We start from the raw sequence: 22,494 nt of genomic DNA, 5'->3' as shown, positions 1-22,494 counted from the left end.
TTGCGAAACAACAGTGTTTGCAGTTGTTTTTTTACACAGGAGTATAGAAGTATAAAAATATATGAAACAAAAAAAGCGCTGTGAAGAACAAACACATTATTCAAAGTGTAGAACTTATGAAGCAGACCTTTCTTGGCAGTAGCCGGTGGGAACACATGCCTGTTTGGCAAACATACATCCACTACACACTCTTACACTCAAACACACCATGTCATACCACATACAGTAGTTTTTCTGAAAATAAGAAATATATTCATTTCGGGTTGAGACATGTTTATGGCTAAGGTTAATTTAATACATTAATGACTTATTTCTAAGGTCCTTAGATTCTGCCAATACTGAAAATATGTTGGATACTGTCAGAAGTGTAAATGTGTATTGCATCTGGTAATATAGGAATGTTGTCAAACAGAGGAAGCAAACACATTACATCTGAAACAAGCTCACTAAGGTACTTTTTCTTAAGTACAATGCAGGAAGTCGTAGTTTGTTTTTGTAGTGTTGTTTGTAGTGTGAATTGTGCTGTCCTGAGATGGTTTACTTTCGGGCTAATCCAAAGGCTTTTCTAGCCTCCTTATTACTTGACCCTTAGTGTGTTTGTGTGTGTGTTAGTTTGTTTGTTTGAAACGGTGGTGTACATGATGCGTTATTTAGCTGATCATTGGTACAATAAATTGTAAAACTTTTGCTGACATATTACAGCAAATACATGCTGTAAAAGAATATCAACTACATTCATGAATATATGTTACATTTTGTCAAACCCAAAGGTATGTGCTTTAACAAATAGAGCAAAAAAAAAAGCAAAGAAAAAAGTGATCATGTGACACTGCAAAATAGACTATTTACATTGTTTCACATCAGCCTTTTTCATTCTCTTAACGTTACAGTATAAATTATATTTCAAATGTCTGTTTTCTCCTTTATGTTGAAAGCTCATAGGTATTTATTTACAGGAATAATATTATCCAATTGAGGATTAATAATATACTATCTGATATATACATACTTATCTAAATATGCACATTTGAGTTCAATTCATCCTCAAATATAAAAATGCACAATGCCAATAATAAGGTGATTATTCGATAATCTATAAGGATCTCTTCGCACATTTTACTTAATTACAAAATAAAAACAAAAAAAGGTCAGAAGAATTTAGTTTGACATAATCACCAGAACAATTAAACAACTCCCAAAACGAGACTTTATAATTTACACACAATGCGCAGATTTCAATTCCTAGATCAACACAATGTGAAAATGGTTAATTTGGATGACATGTAAACACCAGTGAGGTTAATGTAGGTTAAAACTATGCACACTGTTTAATCAAAGTTTCCATTGGAGTTGTTGGGCAGTGCTTGTAAAAATGCATTATTGTGTTATTCTTAAAACAGTTTCAGCTGTAAATGCTTATTAGAAAAATGTAAATATCTTTTATACCATCATCAATATTTGAAATATCCATTAGACATACTTTTTATAAATTGCAATTACAGAATCATGTATGCTCATTTGCGAGGTCAATTGAACACAAAAAGCACAAATGAAATGAAACAGTTCAGTGAGAAAAGGAGAAAGTGAGATAAAAACAGAATATCAAAGAGTTACTACTTTACAGATCATGCAGTGAGACATAACTGTATGTGGCTACATTTTAAGTAAAGAATTACAATATAAATGTTCAAAGTGTTTACTCAAACCATCACAATCAAAATGAATGGCATACAAGTAAATATTCATCCTTTGAGTGAGAACTTTGTTGTTTTAGGTGAACTCGAAAGAAGCACTTGAGACAAACAATGCAAAAGCTCTTGTTCCTATCATTTCAATTTATCTTTGAAATATGTTTGAAGTTTCCTATTTTCCTTAAATCTATTGACTGTACTTATATGCAATAAAAGAGGCTATAACAGCAGAATTATTCATACGGGCAGTGTGGAAAATCAATGGGAAGAGGGATGGTACACTCTTTATCGCAGCCCTAGTCGTGTTTTCCTACATTTAAACTTTGTTGGAACTGAAACAAGTATGATTGTAGTCATAATAATAAAATTCCTTTTAAGATAGCCCACATAAGCACCAGGTATGTGAAGAACTAGGTACAGCCTCTATGGCTTTTAAGAACTTGTGTGCAAAATCCTTTATAAAATCTTCATTGTGTACACAACGTCAAAAGTACAGCATCATTTGTAAATAATCTGTAATTACCTGTTGTATGTGGACTAAAGGCTATGACCATCAACTCATTTTCAATCTGGAAAAAATGACTTATTGGCTTTAAATTGTGATTATAATATTTTAGCTTTGGAGGCAGATACATATATAAAGTCATTGGCAACAAAACGAAAAACCTAGCATAAAAAAATGATATTTAAATATTGTCTTAAAAGCTGATATTTGTGCTTTTTTGCCTTCTGGCAGGATCAATGGCGTCAGTTTTAAGCTTTACCATCCGTGTTCTTCTTGAACCGAGAAAGTGCCTTTTCGGCATTTGAGGACATTTTCTTCTGAGTTGGTAAATATGTTTCCAAGAAAATGGGAATAGAAGGCTGAAGTCAGACAATTTTTGGTCATATTATAGATATACTAAAAGGTATACAGGTGATGTTTACATAAACAGTTATAGACTAAACTACTTTCTTCAGACAAATCATCCCCAAAGACATCCATACTGTGTGAATGGACTTTGAGGTGAAGGTCAACATTTTGATTATAATAATATATATGTAAATCCAATTTGGCTAAACACAAACATTAGATTCCTTTACTACATTTGTTTCTCTCTTTCTGTTCTTTACTCTCTTCCAATGGACAGAGTGGACAGATAAACTAATGACAATCCACATTGGCTGTATTAGCTTTATGCTTATTTACATTATAACATTTTTGACTTTCAACAGGCTTTTGAGTGCAATTGAGTTCAAACCTGGACGTTTTGGAATGTTCTTAGTTGATATTTCTCATTGTTACCCTATTTAAATGGTCTATGAACTGAGAAAATACTTAGAAATAAATGATACAGGGCTGCCAGTTTATTAGTAGAAAGTAGAAAATGTTTGATCTAAAATATATTTTACATTACATGATATTGTAAATATTGAACATCAGGCCCTTGTAATATTAATAGGAAAATTAGTTTGAGTAAATTGACACAGATAACCTTAGAAAACCCTGCTGACGTTAATTTGCTCCAGCACTTTTTGAGTAGTTTCAGTGAAAGTAAACAAATCCTTTAGATATGTCATCTTGTCATTTTTGAATCTGAATGATATGATATTTTGGCAATGAATTATGTATTCTGTAAATTCAAAGTAATACAAACGTAAACAATATGCAAACAAACATTTAAAAAAAGTGTGAACATACAAATTTCCCAAACATGTAAAATTTAAACAAATAGTCGGGAACAGGCACCTTATATGTTTGTAATCTCTCTTCTATAAGGTTTTCACGTGTTAGCCAGCAAATGCAGTATTCCAAGTTATGATGGATCCAGTCCTGAATATAGTATTTCAGTCCAGTATTACAAGATCACATAAAAATGAAACAAACCAGAAACAAACAACAAATGACCTAAGTATTTTGCTGTTTGTTCTTGCCTTCACTGATGTCCTTATTCCCCTTTAATTGACATAATAAAGCCAGTAAACAACGTTGAAGAAGGTGAAGACAGTTGGGAAGATCACCCTCGACCACTTGTCAATAGAGTTTACATCAGTCAAGTCTGGGATGTTGATTTTTAGCTGAGAAGCGCGCCTCCGTAGTCGGCTCTTCTTTTGAGTCATGTGGCACTCCAGCGTGTTTCTGCCATAGTTGTGCCTGGCCAGCCCTGTTTTGCGGTACTGTAGAGTTGAGCTGTCGTATGTCAGCATAGTATTTCTTGGGTCATTGAGACCCAGTGCCAGCTCGGTAACGCCCATGTCATTTTTGATGTCCAGGGTGCCCAAAAGAATGTTTTCATGTGGGTCCATCTGGAAAAAATAATTAAGTTTGTCTATAGTTTATTGATATCATGCAACAATATTTATTATCTGATAAAACACATATACACAATGTCAAACAATGAAGTACCAACATTTAATTTAAAGATCTATTCTGTGCGACCACACCATACAAGATGGGCCTTTTATTTGGAGTTGTGTTTTCTTGTGGGATTGCCCATAACAACAAAAATTCAATACTAAATCGGCTTGTTGTGTACACAGCCACATGTTTGGTTACTCATTATCAATCTTATTGTGCTGCAGGCAATTGGTCAAAAAGTCTTAATGTTATTGAATAGTAGCATGTCAACACCATTTAAGGCTTTTGCAGTACCTTATTCCGTTGATCGCCAAGTCCCATTGCTGCGTCATCCACAAAGATTGGTTCCCACATCGACTCATGACCATCAAGATCCCTTTGTTTCATTCTTGCATACAGAGTATCATCTCTGCCAACTACATTCCCCACCAACCACTGCAAGGAAACATAATTGTTTTACTCTTCACTTGATATTACAGGACATTCATCCAACCATAGACTTATAATCAGCAGGTCCATTCGCAGCCATGTTATCTTGGTTATGGCGGCCATGTTGTATCTCTGCTTGTAGGCATTTGGTTCATGTCATCTGGGAGAAAAGTCTGAGTAAGTGAATGCAACTAACTTCCATCAAAACAAAGAGCCAAGTGGCCCTGAGACCTCCTTCCCCATCATTTCAGCTGGCAGAATGTCTCATTTGGATTTGAATAATTGCTAGTACAAGTTTATTAGGATGACTTCCCTTGGCACAGTGAAGGCAGGAAACATTAGGTCAACCCTCCATTTGAAGTGTTGAGACTTCTTTTATGTTCTAGTAATTATTTTGAGCTCCCCAGACAGCTCCATTAATAATTAAGATACAATTTCATTGCAAAGTAAAGAAAATGTGTAATTTTGTAAATCTAGAGCAAAGAAAAAGAAAAGCGTTCACTTGAGAAATAGAATGTAAGACTTGTGGAAGCTCATCTAGAGTTTGTGCTTTCCTCTATGTATGCAGAATTGGAGTTTTATAAAAAAATAGGTCAACAAACTAAAGAGGCAAGCTAATGTACCTTGTTTGGATCCATCCTCATCTTTTCGTTGTTGGCTACACTTAGTTTCTCAGCTGCTCTTTTCTGACGTTGAGGGCCCCGTCCAAAGAAGATGTAGTTTACCAGCGCATACTCCAGCAGAGCCATGAAGACGAAGACGAAGCAGCCCATGAGGTACATGTCGATAGCCTTGACATAGGGGATTTTGGGGAGGGTTTCTCTCAAATGGGTGTTAATGGTGGTCATGGTGAGCACAGTGGTGATTCCTAAAAGAGAAAGACAAATGCATTGCATCACATCTAATCATCGTTATAGACAGTGGTGTAGTGGGCGTTGGACGCGGGGGTACGCCGTATCCCCACTTATTTGAAGCGTGATTTCTTTTTTTAATAGTCTAATACATCTAAAATAATTGCCAGTGTTATCAGTTGCAAGTGTGTATTTGTTGTAATAATGACGAAAACATAATTAGGCATTTTTCACAGTAATTATAATAAAAACGTAGCTCAAGCATTTATGCAACTTGATTTGAAGCGTGTGTGTGTGTGAGGGGCAGTACCATGTGTGCGCGTGTAGGGTGACCAGGTGTCCCGCACTGTGGGACTGCACACATAGCATTTTTATTATTTGTCCCGCGTGCCACAAATTGGAACTATGTCCCGCATTTGAGTAACAGTCGCGCAGAAAGGCCGGATCGGTTCGCTGACAGCCGGTACCGCCCTTTATTATTATATTGTCTAAACGGCATCATGTAAATTGCGCTGACAGGCGATACAGAGGTCCTCCCCCCCCCACCATTGACAGTTCACGAGCGCGTCCATAGTGTCTCCCGTCCACCCAACACCCCCGCCCCGTCCGCCCAGTAAAAAAATCCCCACTACACCACTGGTTATATAGATACTGCATGAATAACTCAATGTCGAAAACAACATGTATTAAGTTCACCTGAAACTCTTACATACTGTTCACTTCTGAGTGTGTGACAGACTTAATCCTTCCCACCACACAACATCTTTTTGATCCACATGATACCATGTCTTTGCTCGATTAAGCCTGCCAGGGTCAATAAACCCGAAAGGCTTACCACCATGACTTGGGAGACAAGCTAAAAGAGGCACACCTAAAGTGCTGCAGCGATTTGAAATTCAAATGTCAACCTTGGTCTTGTTCATTAGCAGAGATTTCCAACTGAGAAAAGTTGTGGTCAGTTTTCAAAACGTCGCCCAGCAAGCTGTGCAGATAGTTTCTCTCAAATTGACTGTGAATATCAATGGGGTACGTTTCTGCTTATTATGAGTGATATGGAAACACAGTGATATCATTTCATATTCCTGCTGTTTTAGCAAAGCACAGCCTCTTTGAGGTAGTGTGCCTACCATAGTGTGTGTCTAAGGTATTATCTATATGCAAGAATTATAACTGGCATGAAAGCAATGATTCTTAAGCCTCAATGTGATTTTCCTTGCATGACTAAATAATTGCATTCTCTGCTCCTACAGTATGGCGCTCATAAATCCCCCAACACGCACCTGTATATTCTACTGTTAAAGCACAGAAAGCATGATTATTTAAGGCAATTTCGATTGAGAGTCTCAGTAAACAATTACTAAATTATTTTACAGCTGTCACAAAGCTGTGACCACTGCTCAAAATAGGATTCAGGCGATTTTCCCAAGCTGTTGATGCAGAAGCTTAACAATAACAACAAAGGATTCCTGCAACACAGTGGCCATGTGTTTCAGCCATTACAGGTCCTCTTTAATGCTTGAAACCAGGTCAGGGTAAAGTGGTGCCTGGATCTAGTGTAGATTGGGGGGCGACCTTATATCTCGCAACTCTGTTGACCCGCCTCCATTATGGCGCATTACCTTTTTTTTCATTAAATCCCATGCATGCCTTCCCCTGGATCGCTAAATGCAGCTCAGTCGTCAATCAGCGAAATTGCCTTGTCGACTAAAGCTAGGGATGGGTAGATGGATGAAGCTGGGTGGATGGGGCAGGGTGAAAAGAAGACAGGGAGCTTCCGATACACACAGAGTAAGCTAGAAGCTCAATACAAACCTCGCAGGCTACACAGGGTTTACATAATTGAGGATGACGGGGGGAAATTGTGACTTCCAGAAGAGCACAGGGGCTCTGAAATAAGAGTGAAAACAACTCAAACTGGTCATCCATCATAATACGTGAGAGGAACAGTTACATTTGTGGTACTGGGAATGGTTATTTGACCCTGAACACACAATCACTGTAAAAGGAGTGAAACAAAGTGTGTTTGTGGATCGGTGCAGTGCTATTCTTTACTGAAGGTTTAAAGATCATGTATTAAAAAAAAGGAAAAATATAAAATACAAGATGCATCATTTATACAATACGTACAATTCAAGGCTTTCACCGCACTGATCAGTTCATCTGTAAGGAGTTTTAGATTTTTGTCGGAAAAAGGCAGTATTTTATAAAGACTATAAACTCTTGTCTGAATTTTCAATGTTTAGGTTTGACACTGGTTTCTTGCCGGAGATAGTGTGAAATGTGCCTTTCTTGTCCCACATTGCACTTCAGGTGAATTTTATGAATGTGATGATGTAAAGAAGGGAAACATATCACATAAAAGCAATGTGTAACTGTCACTGACCCATCTATAACAGACCAGGGCAATCTTCCACCCCGTCATCTGACAAAATGTCTATATTTGCATTGCAGGCCTCACCTAGAGCCACTCTGGCAGCAGAGGCGTCATAGTTGATCCAGAAGGAGACCCAAGAGAGGATGGTGATAAGTATGGAAGGCATGTATGTCTGCAGGATGAAGTACCCAATGTTTCTCTTCAGCTTAAAACTCAGGGACAGACGAGGGTAAGAACCTGCAGAGAGGGGATGGGAAGTGGAAAAAAGCAAGCGGAAGTGTAAATATTAAAAAGTAAATATTGTAATCATTTATTTTGTTGGGGGATGGGTTATTCAATCTACAATTTCCCTGGTCAAAACAATGAAATCGAAGATATTCACTGAAAAGCAGAAACCAGTAAATGTTTAGCACTTTGGGTTGATAGCAAAATAACAGTTTGATTTCTAACTTTGTTGTGAAGGCATTTTCAATTTAGATGGTTCTCCTCTATCAGTTCTTCCTCCGAGTTATTTATAAGTCTCTCTGACCTGAGTGTCCATTGTAGAAGCAACCCAGTAAAAGGCTTTATTTGTTGTCCCTTAAATAGAGCACTCTCCTGATTTACCTGCTCTCCAGTTCCTGTGGTTATACAAAATATTGCAAGAAGTTTGATGGTTTTTCTATCGAGGATCCTCTTATTTTTGCTTATCCTGCTCTATTTGAAATAAACCTTCAGCTGGGGTTTTGGTAAAGGAAAAATGTTATCAGAACACATCATTTCTTCCTGAGGGAATTGGCTGTATTTGGTTTTAAGTTGCATTACAACCACAAAGTAACGGCACTACAGGGCTGGAAAACAGAGCAATATCAACTCCATTGGAGAGTCATGGTTGGGGGAGGAAGATTGTGCTTTTTAATGAAAGCAGCAACAACCCACCATCCTCAGCTCTTCTTTGAATGTCACCACTTAGATTTGCTGTTTCTTTTAGTTAATGTTTGCATGAGCCACCGAGAGAATCCTTGAATAATTTCTTTATGGAGAGAGGGAGTAGCTTGGGTAGGAAATGACATGACAGAGGTACAGCAGGGAATATCTATTATTCAAAAGGGCAACAATGTCATTGTCTATCCTTGGACATGACACTTGTGTTGGGTAAATGCCCATGGACTTGTGCTGATGTCAGCAACTCTGGGTTCCCCACAGGTCATATACTCCATGCTGCAATAGACAGCGCGTTAAAAAGGGAATCCCCATTCACCATATCTCGGAATGAGGCAATAAGTGTTTCCATGCACACTGCATGAAAACATTGTGCATTCATCAGAACGCATCATGTTATTAATAGGGTTGCGTGGAATGGAAAAACAAGCCCTCTCATTGGTTGAGGCTCTACGATCTTATTGCTTTAGTGTTCTGCTCCCATTCTGTACAGTACCTAGAAACTGTATTCAGCAGAACGCCTGTCCCGCTTACAATTGCTTGCTTGCATGACAAAATTCACGAATATGAAAATGCAGAAGAGATGAATGTTGTATCCGACAGCATTCTTTTTGTTTATTGCTGTTAAATAAGTCATAGTGTCTTCCCTCTCACACGACTGCACTTCATTCAGAGGTTTGTATATGTGTTCATTTACATAACAGTCTGCATTTCGGGAAATAAGTACATTCTATTTTTCATATCAATAAGTGAGAAATTCAATATTTATGAATTGCAATATGTTTTGCAGCAGGATAGTGATAATTCAATGAAATAACAATAACAGAAACTGAATAGAACCAAAGGGTTTTTTAAAATAGGAGTAAAGAAAAACGTAAGTGTGTGTGTATTTAAACACATTTTTCATACATGCTTGTAGATAATATGGATTTTGAGAATAAGAAGGTAGGATTGCATTACGTTATACCACATTTGGATTATTGCTTAATCAACTTTGATTCATGCATTTCAACCTTTTTGTCACCATTACCTGTGGAGAAGACGACATTCTTGGAGATTAGATTATGATCCACAATGTCAAACTGGGGCAGTTCGATCCTGTCCACCCCCGTCACAGCCCCGTTTCCTCCCCGCCAGTAGAACTCAATGTCATCTGTAGTGTAGCCATCTAAAACAGGGCACAGAGCACAGGAATTACTGAGGATTGTTAATGGTATGATCAAATATGTATGTTTATAATCATGTCCAATCTGGATCATGTGCAGTCCAGTTAATGAATCACTGTGCATGATAACATTTGCATTTGTCACCAAAGTACACTTGGCTGACAGCAAAGAATAATTGGTCTTTGCTTCACTGACTTAAAAAAGATAGAGATGGAGATAATCCGTAAATTAAGGATGTTTCTCATATCCTACTTGAATTTGTGTGTAAATGCAATTACAGTAAATTAGCAAATACAACTTCTTACTGACTTAGATGCTTCTGGATCTATATAGCCCACATTTACTAGCATATTGTATATAGAGAGCAACATGCAGTGGCAACATTTGATTCTACAGGTGAGAATGAATGGAATTCAATTGCCATGACACCGTCAAGTAGCACCTCTTAGTCACTGTTTTCAGATAAAGTGGGTGATTCATAGATTTATTTGTGCTTTGACACTTTAACAAGTACCAGAGCACACTTTTTTACATTGTAATTATTATTATTATAAAATGATCCACTTGTGTGCTCTTGACCCGTCACTTGTGATAATTGAGCATGGCATAACATCTAACAGTTGTATTTGTATAAAATGGTTTATTTAACCCTCTTTCAATAAGTACTTTTAGAGTTACACACAACTGGCTCAGTACAACCAGTCTATAAGTCTTGAGTATCTCCACAACAGTTCCTTTCCCTCTTCGAATGCAGCTCAACATCATTATCTGAAGTTCCCACAAGCAAAGCACATGCTCATGCCCTGCTACTGTATTCCTAACGATAACTAAATTATGTAAAAGCCTGTTAAAACTATAAATAATGAAAGGAAGTTAAACATAAAACATTCCATATAGTAGCTGAAGGAAAACCTTATGGTGTATATGTGACTAAATATATATATGAGTCAACTTTATTATGTCTTGTTCCATGAGCAATTAAATTATTAAATACCAAGAGCAAGAATGATTAAATAACCAGGCATCCATTTTCATCTGTAAAACCAAGTAAAATCTGTAAAGAGACAGGAAGCAAGTCCATTAATATTAATCTGAACCAAAGCTGGAAGCTCGTTTGCTCTCATTTTGGCCCAATCAGTGGAGACAAGGACAGCAAAGGCAGCTAGTGGGCAGTGGCAATAAATGATTGAGTAACATAGAACTCTGTAGTTCATATGTATAGTTAAAGACAAGGAGTGTTGGAAAAGAAGCGAGAAGAAAAGTAGAAATGTTTCATTAGACCATGAAACGTTCTTTTGCATAATCCACTGCCTACTGTCTGCTCTGGTACATTTGAAATGTCTACTGACTTCAGGGCATAAGAGTATTGGTCTCAGAGAGAGGAGAGGTAGGAGATGAGGAGATGAGAAGAGACAGGAGACAGCTGGGGTTTGTGCGCTAAAACTAAATTAAAACAGCCATTTAAAATAATATGTAAAAAAGCTATTGTCACCATGTAAACCTGCGTGGGTTTGTGAAAGCCTATATCAAATGTAATGAAGTGATTTTTAAGCCTCCCTACACCACGGCAAGTCATCTTACCATCAAAACATGTGGCTTTTAAAAAATAAAGCTACACAGCAGTTAATCTTGTTTTAAAACTCAGATGGCATTACTGTTAGATGTTTGCATTCTTTAGGGAAACACTAAGGTTGAGAATTGACCCAGAGTTCATTTTCATAGTGCAACACAGTACGATTGCTGCATTTTGTAAATGGTAATAGTTCTGACAGCTCATCACAATGAGTGTATTGAAGTGTGAACTGGCTGGGTGGCAAGAGGCCAAAACGGGCAATACACGTTGCTGCTTCAGGACAACAAACTGGATATTATAGCCCTACATCATAAAACTGATAAAAAAAACGAAATAATACATTTAAAAAACCTGTTCAGTTGATCCCAGAGTTGATTTAGTAGTTTTGCATTAAGGTAACAGCAGGAGATGAACTAAACAAATCTGGAACATAATAATCATTTCTGATGGTTGCAACAGTTGTTACAACTGCATGTTCTCGGCTGTGGGGATTTACATGAATGTTAGTAGAATTTGCCTGAGCGATTATTCTTATATCATTTGATCGCATGCGATGAAGTTGACTCTCCTTTTTTGCACTAGCATTTGAGCAGCTAGAAAGTGAATTAAAATGGTTGACATGACCATGTGCAGTGTGTTGGTGTGCGTGTGCCTGTGTGTGTGTGTGTGTGTGTGTGTGTGTGTGTGTGTGTGTGTGTGTGTGTGTGTGTGTGTGTGTGTGTGTAGGATGGCGGTGATGGCAGTGATAGCAGTGATGGCGGTGATGGCGGTGATGAAGGTGATGGCGGTGATGGCGGTGATGGCAGTGATGGCAGTGATGGCAGTGATGACGGTGATGGCGGTGATGGCGGTGATGGCGGTGATGGCGGTGATGGCAGTGATGGCAGTGATGGCAGTGATGGCGGTGATGACGGTGATGGCGGTGATGGCGGTGATGGCGGTGATGGCGGTGAAGGCGGTGATGACGCTGACGGGATGGACGACGAATGAAAGCATGTTTGCCAGACCAATTTAGAGGGAACCCCTACGTTGTTTCACTGATTAGTGCATATAAACTGTTACATGACACATCCTTCCTTTTCTCCAATACTTTCGTTGGTCTTGTATCCTTTTTTCCCCCACCCATTTTCCATAACTTGTTCAATTTGTATCTCCTCTTTTTCCTACCACTCTTTTCCATTTGATTACACTCCTCTTCCTTGTCCCTTTTCGTTATTTCTGTGTCATAACTATTCTGTGTCCATTTATCACTCACTCTACCTTCCTTCTTCTTCTCCCACCCCCTATCCTGCTCTGCTTAATTAATACTTGTGTGACCTATTTAGTTGCTGTGAATTATTAACACAGACTCCTCAGTGGCTGCTCTCAACACCCTCACACTCTGACATCTCTACGTCCTCTTGACGTAAGTGGAGACTGTGCGCACAGCACTCAGATATTCCCCCTTTTAACTCTCAAAAATGATGTATTTCCAAAGCATTTGTGTATAATATAGTCATATGGGAAGTTATATGACATCATCACGTCAAACAAAAAAAAATGAATAGAATTCTCAAAATATATTCCACTGTGAATAAGTAGCCAAAGGAACGATGGAAACATTAGATCAATGTGTTCTCTTCTCGTTCCAGTAGAAAGCCTGGCAGCTGCATTTTGAAACAACTTTCAAACGATTAAGTGCTCCTTTACTAAGTGCAGAGTATCAGGAAATTATATTAGTGGAGATGGGATGAAATAAAGGCAGGTCAGGTCAGGGGCAGGCAGACATAACTTAATTTTAGATACATACCTTAAGTGATAAAACCGTGACTGAACAACCTGCTCTACTGGAGATTTAAAATTGTAATTTGAGTCAATGTGTTCAGTCCGAGGGGATTGTTCATTTTTATTGGTGACCCACTGATCTTACCTCCTGTCACCACCAGATATATATTTAAAATGTAAGGGAAAGTGCAATCACATTTCCAACTAGAAGGGTACTGTGTGAGACCAATAACATTTCCATAGGTACAAATAAAGGTTTGTATCATGGCGTTGATTCAGATCTGCTCAAAATGTAGTGTTCTTACTAGACCCATGCTACCCCCTTCCAGCGAGTTTCATGAGCATTGGGCCAGTAGTTATTTTCCATAATCCTGTTGAAAGATTGACAAACAACCCAAAACAAACACATAACCTCCGTGCCATAGGTAAAAAAGATAGAACCCTAATGCTTTGTACCAGTTCACGACAAAATGTCAACTCTTCCTATGATATATCTAAGAAAATGTAACATATAAATGTCATGGCCTATTCTCTGGCACCTCAAGAGACGCAATTTAAACAAAGCAAAGAAAAGCAAATTTGTCAGTACACTCTTAGTTCCATCTAACACTTTTGTATCATGTGATATAATACATTGCAACATTTTAATGGGGCTATTACAAGTTTACAATCCTTTGTATAAACACTTTTGGTGAAGTGAATGCCTTTGCCTCGACTGTACACAAATCAGAGTCAATGATGTGATCGGGCCCTCATGTGTTTGATTGTCCATTTACCCAATCCACTTAACTCCATTGCTTCTACGAGATTGAAGCTGACTTGGCAATTTTGCGTCACTTCGCTCTCATACTAAAGTTATTATGTCACAGTATTTGGCACAGATAACTTGTCCTAATTCCCATTGCATGACATTAACTGTGATACATTAGAGTGAGTGATAATAAGATCTGCAATTCATTACGCCCGAGAGAGTTAGTCTACTGTATATGTATTAACTTTGCCTTTGAAACAATGGAATAAGGAAAGAGGAAATTAGCTGATTGATTCTTCAAATGCATAATAAGCAAACTCACCCATTCAGTACAAAAATAAAATGGGTGTTACAATGTGTATTTTATGCTAGCACAAAGGCTTCTCTTCCAAAGTCTGGGATTGTTGGCAGGCCAAAAATAAATGAAATTGTCCACGATAGCATCAGAGGAGATAGCAATACAATACCAAAGCTATTTAAACTGGGAAACTGGCATATCTCCCTGACCGAATCTGACTCCAGGCCTTTATATGAAATAATGTCTCAGTTGATCTGTTTTAATGGGCAAAGACGGATTTTGGAGGGAGATAAAACACTGGCTTTGATATTGCTCTTGGCAAAACATAATCAGGCATAACAAAGGTTGTTTTTATACTTCTAAATGGTGTTATGAAACATCATGTATCCAATTTCTAAACTTACAAAATTAGAGTTTATAATCAACACAACTGTAATTGAAAAACATTTTATAGGTTCGCACAGCAGCACTTTAAACAATCACACACACATCCTTTTATCTGATTGTCTTCACATCTATTATGAGAATAGCTTTTTTTACGATTTACAGTGTGTACAGACCCTAGCTGTAGAACAGCCGGAATCAATAGATGTCACAGCAGATGTGAAAGCTAATTTACTCACCATAAATAATATTGAGTATTGTGGATGCTTCACCATGCAACAAACCTTTAGACTAGTCACACACACACAAGGAGTCTGGGGAAGTGTGTGTCAATGTTCAAAACTCATAAAAATAGTTATTAATAACAGACGCTACAAAGTTATACCTAACTAACCAGACCTGTAGTGTTTACAATGTATGGTTTAGGAAACCTGGCTCTTTTCAGAGTCTTTAGGAAGAAATACTCAATGCAAAATAAATGTACATTGTTTAGTCCTAGGATACAGGCAGACGCACGTGCTTGCATGGACACATCAAAACATACTTACACACAAATGGGACCGGCAAATCAAACCCTGAACAACTGCCAGCCTCTAACTATCCCCTGGGAGCTGAGAAGGCTACTCCTCTCTTAAATATGTCTCAGATGAATTTTTTATTCCACGCAGTTCAAAGCGACTTTAATGTTATTCCTGGTGTCCAATTAAAAATGTCTTCGAAACTTTTGCAGTACACAGCGAGCTGCAGCTGACAGCATGACAGGGACAGGACATCTAAAGATAAGATAAGATAAATAAGCCATGCAAGCCCGAATGTAGAAAACCATTCACAGTGCAGAGGATGTGTGCAGTTTCTAAAAATCGGATGTGCTCTGATGGGCAAAGAGAGCAAGACAGAGAGAGAGATAGACTGTGAAAGTGGCTTTGTCCATATGATGTGGATCGCTGGTGTAGAAAATAAACGTATTACTTGGTAGAGATGCTGTGATGAAATGAGAGTTTTCACTTAGAGGCCACAGCAACTATGTAAAATAACAGTTGTAATGTGCCTCTCAATCCACTCTCAGCAGTACATTTTTTTCTTTTTCTGTATGTGCATGTATGCATGTGTGGATATATGATTGTATCAGGGACTGCACAAAATATATAAGCTGAAGGCGCTAATCAGGTCAAAAAGGTTTCTGTGTAGTATTCAGTCCCCTTACTGTTGTTATGATTTATTGAGAAGGTGTGCAGCTGCTCTACTTGTGAAGTCAATGTGGCATATTTAACTAGAATCAGCTTCCTGTGAAGGTAGGACTACTCCACAGCAGTGTATATACTGTGCATGGTCAACTGCATTACTGTAACAGTGACCCAGAACACCAGGGGGTTTAACCCATTTTAATAATAAATATTACCTTGCACTGAGGTAAAACCTTGGGTAGCCTCCTACGCTAGTTGAAGTCCTGGATTACGCATGCATTAGAAAGATGCTGAGCTTGTAGTAAAAAAACAAATGCAGGCTGACAGGGCTTGGCTCGTGAGGTAATAAACCTGACGCTTATCCGATGCTGTTTAAGGTGAGGTTGAGGTAGTGTGGTAATAAAGCAAGGTTTACCTTACCTCATATACAAAATAAGACTGCAACTGTAAAGTGTTTTACAATGAAGTCCTATAACTATAGTGACCATGATCAAATAGATAGTGTTAGTGATGTTAACAGAAAGAAAAAGATGCATAGTCTTCTGTGCCTTGTTACCGAGTAGGATTTAACACGGGAACATTGGATTATTTGAATGTGTATACTGTTGAAGTGAACAACAGTGGCCAGGACAGAGGAGTTGGAGAAAACTTTTTAATATAACAATATGGTATTCTGTGTTGACCATTCAAAGCAATTGTACAGGCACAACCAGAAGTCCTCAGTATGTGATGAGTAGCAACAACATTGGGATAATACAATGACAAGGAGTCATCCAGACTCAAACCAAAGCAGAGTAGGTATTTTTAATATTTAGAGGGGGAAAAAAAGGCTGACAATAAGCAGGGCCGGAATTGGGCACCACAATCATAAGTTGTATTAATTATTGGATTAATGCACCACCCCGAGGTGGACAGGGAAATTGACCCAAATCATGGGGCTTAAATAGTCTATAAAGGAGTAATGGGCTTGTATGCAACATAATCACAAATTATGCTGCATAGATTCATTTTAAAGCATTACACTTCAGTAACCAGAAACAATGAAACATTATAATGGGACTTGCACTATTAGAGTTGTGTCATTATTGCTTAACTTAACACCTTGATCAGTCAACCTCTAGTTCACGTCTAATGGAAATGAAGGATTAAAACACACAGGACACATTGTATTAGGAGCAGTGGGCAGCTACAAAACAGCACTTTATCTTCGAGCAGTAATGTTTACTCAGCGTATTTTGTATTTGTATGTACTTCTTTGAGCAGTTAATTATTCTCGTACTTGAGTAAGTAGCCAAACATGTATTTTACTTGATCCAACATATTTTAGTTCTCTTTCCATCTAGTTTTTCATTTTACAATACTGGCAAACCAAAATATAAGTGATCATTTTGTGTATCCAGCCAACCATTTGTCAAAGGCAGGATGGGAAAATCTCAGGGCTTTCCAGAATGAATAATTGACATCTCTCCATATCCACAACTATAAGCCTGAGGTTTTTCTATGTTTCCTTCCAATCTTTCTGTTTGAACCTCTGACTCATTTCAAACATGCAACCAATGATGAATGTATAGTACAGAGCATCATTCCTGAAGTTGCAGAAAAACAATAAATTACAATGAATTGGTACAGTTCCAAGGGGGAATTTCAAAGAGTTGTTCACAGGGAACCATGCCGTTTACAATGGGACAAATACACTGTCTTCTCCAAGATTAGTATAGTTGTTTTACCAATTTCCACAATAGTGAAATACTTCTTGAAATATCCTTTATTCAACAAGTGACAGGAGTAAATTGGAAAACAAGACTAATTTAAAAATGATTGATATTCTATTGAATTGTTTTGGCAAGGTAACTTCATGATGATAAGTGATGAATGAATGTTCTTACACAATTGAAATCGACATGGTAGCTACAATCACTGTACTCAAACAGCTTGTTATTGCCTGATTGAATGTTTGTACCTGGGTAGGGAGTTGAACTTTTCCTAAAATAATTAGAAAAGGTCAGCATAAAGGCATGAAAGCCTGAAAGAATTACGCTTTTGGATGTTGTTTTCAAACTGTCACTGCTTATTTAATCACTCACTGGCTCAATACCAAGGATATTAGGAGACATTGGGCAATCAACCTCACTAGAAACTAGCCAAATAACTGCTATGTATACTGACATTATTATGGAAAATGTGTTAAAGTGGACCTATCATGCTATATTTGAATAATATAGTGTAGGACCATACCTATATAAGGCATGTTTATACTTTTTATTTATCAAAATACCAAACAGATCATGCATTTTAGCCATTCCTCATTTCACTCACTTTAACACTGTCTTTGCATGGGCTGATTCTGTGAGAACAGCACCACCTACAGGCCTGGCATATGTACTACAGCGTCTCCAGCGCTTTCGAACGGCAATGTCCGTGGCTGTCTCCTCCTGATTGGTGGAGTTGGCCCAATAGCCGTAGCGCCACTTCTGTGACGTCATAGCAGTGTTCAAATCTGGATCAGTCTGTATCAGATCCGTTGCAGCCCCTTTTTAAGAGGTTTGGGTATGGAGGAAAATAGAGAGGGTTGTGTTTTCTGACACTTGGTGAGTTCTGGAGTCCTGGAACACCGGGGACACATATTCATGTATAAAAGACGTACAAAAGTGCATTTTGCATGATAGGTCACCTTTAAAGAAAATAAGGAAGGTTGTGGTGCAGAGAGGGGCAGAAGCTAAAGTTAGAGAATCAAAATCTAGAGTTCAGGGAGGAGCAGAGCACAGCTGCATGAAAATAAATCATCCAACTCAATGATACAAGTCATCACTAGATCTAAGACTGTCCAAACCAGCATAATTCCCCTTCACACTGCTGCCCTTCAAATCCCTGGACTCAGATGAAACAAAAGAGTGTGTGTGAGTGTTTGTATTGCTCTTAAATGTTCATCTGACAGGCACATCACATTGTTAAGAGCCTGCGATGTGCGCACATACTGTATACACACAGCACCACACACAAACACAACTTCAGTTTACTATTCCCCAGCAAGATAGTTTTAAACTTTAAGCGTGTCACCAAATTAGAACGGAAGGATGTGTGCTCGGTCTGCTTATGGCTAGCTGTGTAGTGAAGAATACTCATCTGTGAAAAGCCAGTGTTTCTCTCTCTCCCCTAGACTTGCGTTCAATCATTCTCTGAACAGTGTTCGAGTACTTTGAATGGATACTGCACAGTATGAGGTACATTTGGAGTTACAAGCTATACACTATTTTACTAGAGGCATACCAGGTTCCCAATTATTTTTTGTTTTTTGTTGCCCCCCGTGGCAAGTTAAACTAAAGATGACAAGTAGCCTGCTTACACTTCTTATTTAATATCTGCCCAGTCTGTGACCTTATGGGCATCATGGGAGTTTCTAATTGTGAGGCACACATGTTTTCTCCAGACTACTGGCTAAGAACGGTGTTATTAACACATAGAAAAGTTAGTTATTTGGATGATAAAAAGTATAATATCATATTTCAGAATATTTGTTTATTGGCCAACTGTTTGTACTCTGCCCCACAGCGTATCCTTATGGATTTGGGGAGAAGTCTGTGCCTGCGTGTTCAATCATTATGCACTTTTTCACCAAGTCTACATCCAACCTTGATCTACATATATTACATACATGGCAACAATGGCACCATTTTTAAATCAGGTTCTGGTTATAGAAACACACTACTTGAACTATACGACCTCTTATAAATGTCATTGTTTAACTGTATAGTGCGTTAATGAGTTAAAAAAAGTGTAATATAGCCTACTTTGCTTCTTACGCTCTATTTCCTTCTGCACACCAGCACCAGCTGTAGGCCTTCCAGCTCACTTGCACATTTGAGTGTAACACCCTTTAACCATCTCTACATGGAAACTACATTCAGATGCATTTACTGTTATCCAATTGAGTTGTTGTGGCTTAGCTTGAGCACGTTTAGCTGATTTATTTCCCCTGGGACAGTAGATGAATACACCTCGTCATCCTCGACACTATTTTAATCCCTTTCTAATGTGCCAGAAACAAAGGAGGTGTTTGGAATCATTGCAGCATAAAGCAAAGCACATAAAAAAACATTCATTTGATAAAAGTGAACTTGCCATTTTAGGATTTACTCATAACACCATTAGAACAATCTTAAATGAAAGTAAAAAGATGAACTTTTCTGTTATCTAATTGATGAAACTAGAAGTGCCTGTTCAGCCGATTGCTTGACCTCTTGTATTGCTGCTTGCAGCTTACATGAGAACTGCTCATCCAAACCACTTCACACTGGACAATGCACTGCCCGGGGGTCATCAGAAATACACTTGCTGAGTGTGAAGTGGATCGGATTAATGGTTGTAAAGAAAATCGAAGGAGTGACATACATGCATACAGACAGAGCATCCTTCCATTTTAGTTGCAACTTTAGCATGGCACATTGAAATAGACCACAGAGATACAGCAAGAATCCTGGGGTGCATTTAAACCTTAAAACCTAGAATGCTGTGTTTAAATGGTAGGTGGTGTAGAGATGCCACACCACCCCTAGGACACCTCTTCTGATGCACTGCTCATACATTGTTGCCGTTTTAAAATCGGCTGCAGATTTCAGATCTGTGCAGCATTAGCAATAGTTCACATTACACAACGTAGTTTGCTGCTTCAGTGAGGAGCTCTCATTGAGTTATGACCATTAGCTCATTTGATGAGTGCTATCTTGCGTACAAGATGGCTTATTCAAGTATTTTACCTAAACTCTTGCAAAACTGTGCCGGATAAAAGTAGAAGGTAGAAAACACCTTTCTTCTGGGAATCAACTTGTATGCAATAAGCGCTATATATTTTTTATTCCTACAAGAGCAAACTCGGCTGAGGGTATATTTAGAGAGGAAAGAATGTCTCTTCTTTTATCAAGGGAAATACATTTTGCATGGGAAGGATTATGTTGAAAATATAAAAATTCTGAGTAAATCCTTGTACTACAGTAGAGCACAAATTGTACAGCCTACCCAGTCACACATAGCTCCTGACAGCTGACTGAAAATAGCCAAGGCCATGCCATGTACTGTTTGAAAGGGTAGAGACACTTACGTCAGTTAGGGGATTTAGAGCGCTGACAAGAAACAAAATAATGAATGAAGGAAGTAAATAATTAAAGAATAAAGGGAGGAATTACTCACAACTCTCTATCTCGAGTGTGCAGTTTTGCTCATCCAGAGGATACCTTCTCAGGTCCATCATACAGGCAGCGGTGGTAGTGATCCTGAAACACAACACAGAGTATGTTCAATTCAAAGCATTGTGGTTACATTTGATGGACAGCAAACTAGACGTGTAGGTAGAGTGTCATGAATCAAATGTTATACATGTTTAGGGTCAAATGTGAGAACAGTTCAACATAATTCACAGAATACTGATATGCCTTCATCTTCCACTTAACCATAGGTAACTAAACTCAAAATCTTTGTAACCCTGCACTGGTAAATGCAGGAGCCTCAGAGGATTTGGGAAGCGGTGGCAGCAGTTGTTGGAAGTCCGCTGGGGATTACAGGGCCAAAGCTAATCCTTATGTCCCAGTTTTAGCATTGTTTGGATAATCCTATGGGTCCTCTGTCAGGCACCACCTGAGATGCAAGTCACAGGAGGGATCAAACTCTGCGGGGCAGTGGTGGCAGCAGTAGGCCAGAGATAACAGTCGTGCTGGTTGTACTACTATTATTACATGTCATGGAATATGTCGGATGAAGGCAGAGTACTGATGACATCCCAAATACTATAACATAGCTTGAGTAAAATACTACTACTAAATGGAATTAAGAATGTTTTCATACTTGCTGAACACAACAGTTACAAACAATGTGACTGGCAGGATGTGAACACAAACAAAATGTCAATAAAGTATGTGATTTCCAAGGCTTTGTGTCTGTGTAAAGTTTTAACGCAGTTGTCCATCCCTCCCTCTGTTCATTTGACTGACAGTGCTTTGCTTTGTGAACATTTTTGTTAAGTGCGAAAAGTTGTATAAATAAACAAGGATAAAAGAGATTGTGGGAGGACCTTTTATGTTTGTCTCCACTTAGAATCAAAGTGCTTTTCATGTTTTAAGTTCTTAACCCCTGAATTGTCACTTGCGAGGGAAGAGGATAATAGGTGCTGACAGAATCCAATTTTGACACAAAGACATGTCATCATCTCAGCTATGGTGAACTCCACTTCAGTACAGCCAGTGATTAATTCTTCTTTCATACTAGGAACCTCAGTGGTGATTTATTAACAATTGTTCTGTTGAGTATTTATTATTTGTATTTTCTTCTTCCTTCTTTGGTTGAACAAAGACCAAGTTGACTTCAGACTTTGAGTTTCTATCTTCATGAGCAGCAGCCCAATGAGCCAACTCCATAAAACGTCACACATTGATAGGAATACTTTCAACATGTTTGAATTATTTGACACTGAGCTGCTTCAAACATAGCTGCGAGTTGACAAAGAGAACAAAAGCTAATTCTTCATAATTCTACTTGAATTCTAGCTGGAAACGCATTTTAAACCAGAAACGTGGACTGTAAAAAATAAACTGTACATGAAACATGGCCGTTTAAATGTGGATTATTAATGGGATCAATGTTTAGAATTGGAATCTACTGTTAAAAAATAAATGTTTTTGCATGGTAAGTACTTTTATAATGCCTGCAAACAGTATTGGCCAAGGAACTATAGTTGTCTTGTCAATGCATGTCTGCGTAAAAGGAGTGAGACACAATCTCTA

At 38.2% G+C, this 22,494-nt stretch overlaps 1 protein-coding gene across 1 annotated transcript; it reads right to left on the bottom strand.

Moving 5' to 3' along the window:
* Positions 1-1,184: 1,184 nt before the first annotated feature.
* Positions 1,185-20,999, bottom strand: LOC104966477 (gamma-aminobutyric acid receptor subunit beta-2-like; the record flags this gene model as incomplete). The annotated part of the gene is made up of 6 exons (XM_010795663.1): positions 1,185-3,977; positions 4,324-4,464; positions 5,082-5,326; positions 7,768-7,920; positions 9,635-9,772; positions 20,909-20,999. Coding segments are annotated over 6 exons (1,116 nt in total), but the record flags the coding sequence as incomplete, so codon positions are not given.
* Between the last annotated feature and the right edge of the window lie 1,495 nt (positions 21,000-22,494).

Source organism: Notothenia coriiceps, unplaced genomic scaffold (genome assembly GCF_000735185.1).
Source record: "Notothenia coriiceps isolate Sejong01 unplaced genomic scaffold, NC01 NC01_scaffold00037246, whole genome shotgun sequence".
Taxonomy (NCBI): domain Eukaryota; kingdom Metazoa; phylum Chordata; class Actinopteri; order Perciformes; family Nototheniidae; genus Notothenia; species Notothenia coriiceps.
Note: the sequence above shows the minus strand (reverse complement) of the source record. Positions and strands in the feature narration are given on the sequence as shown.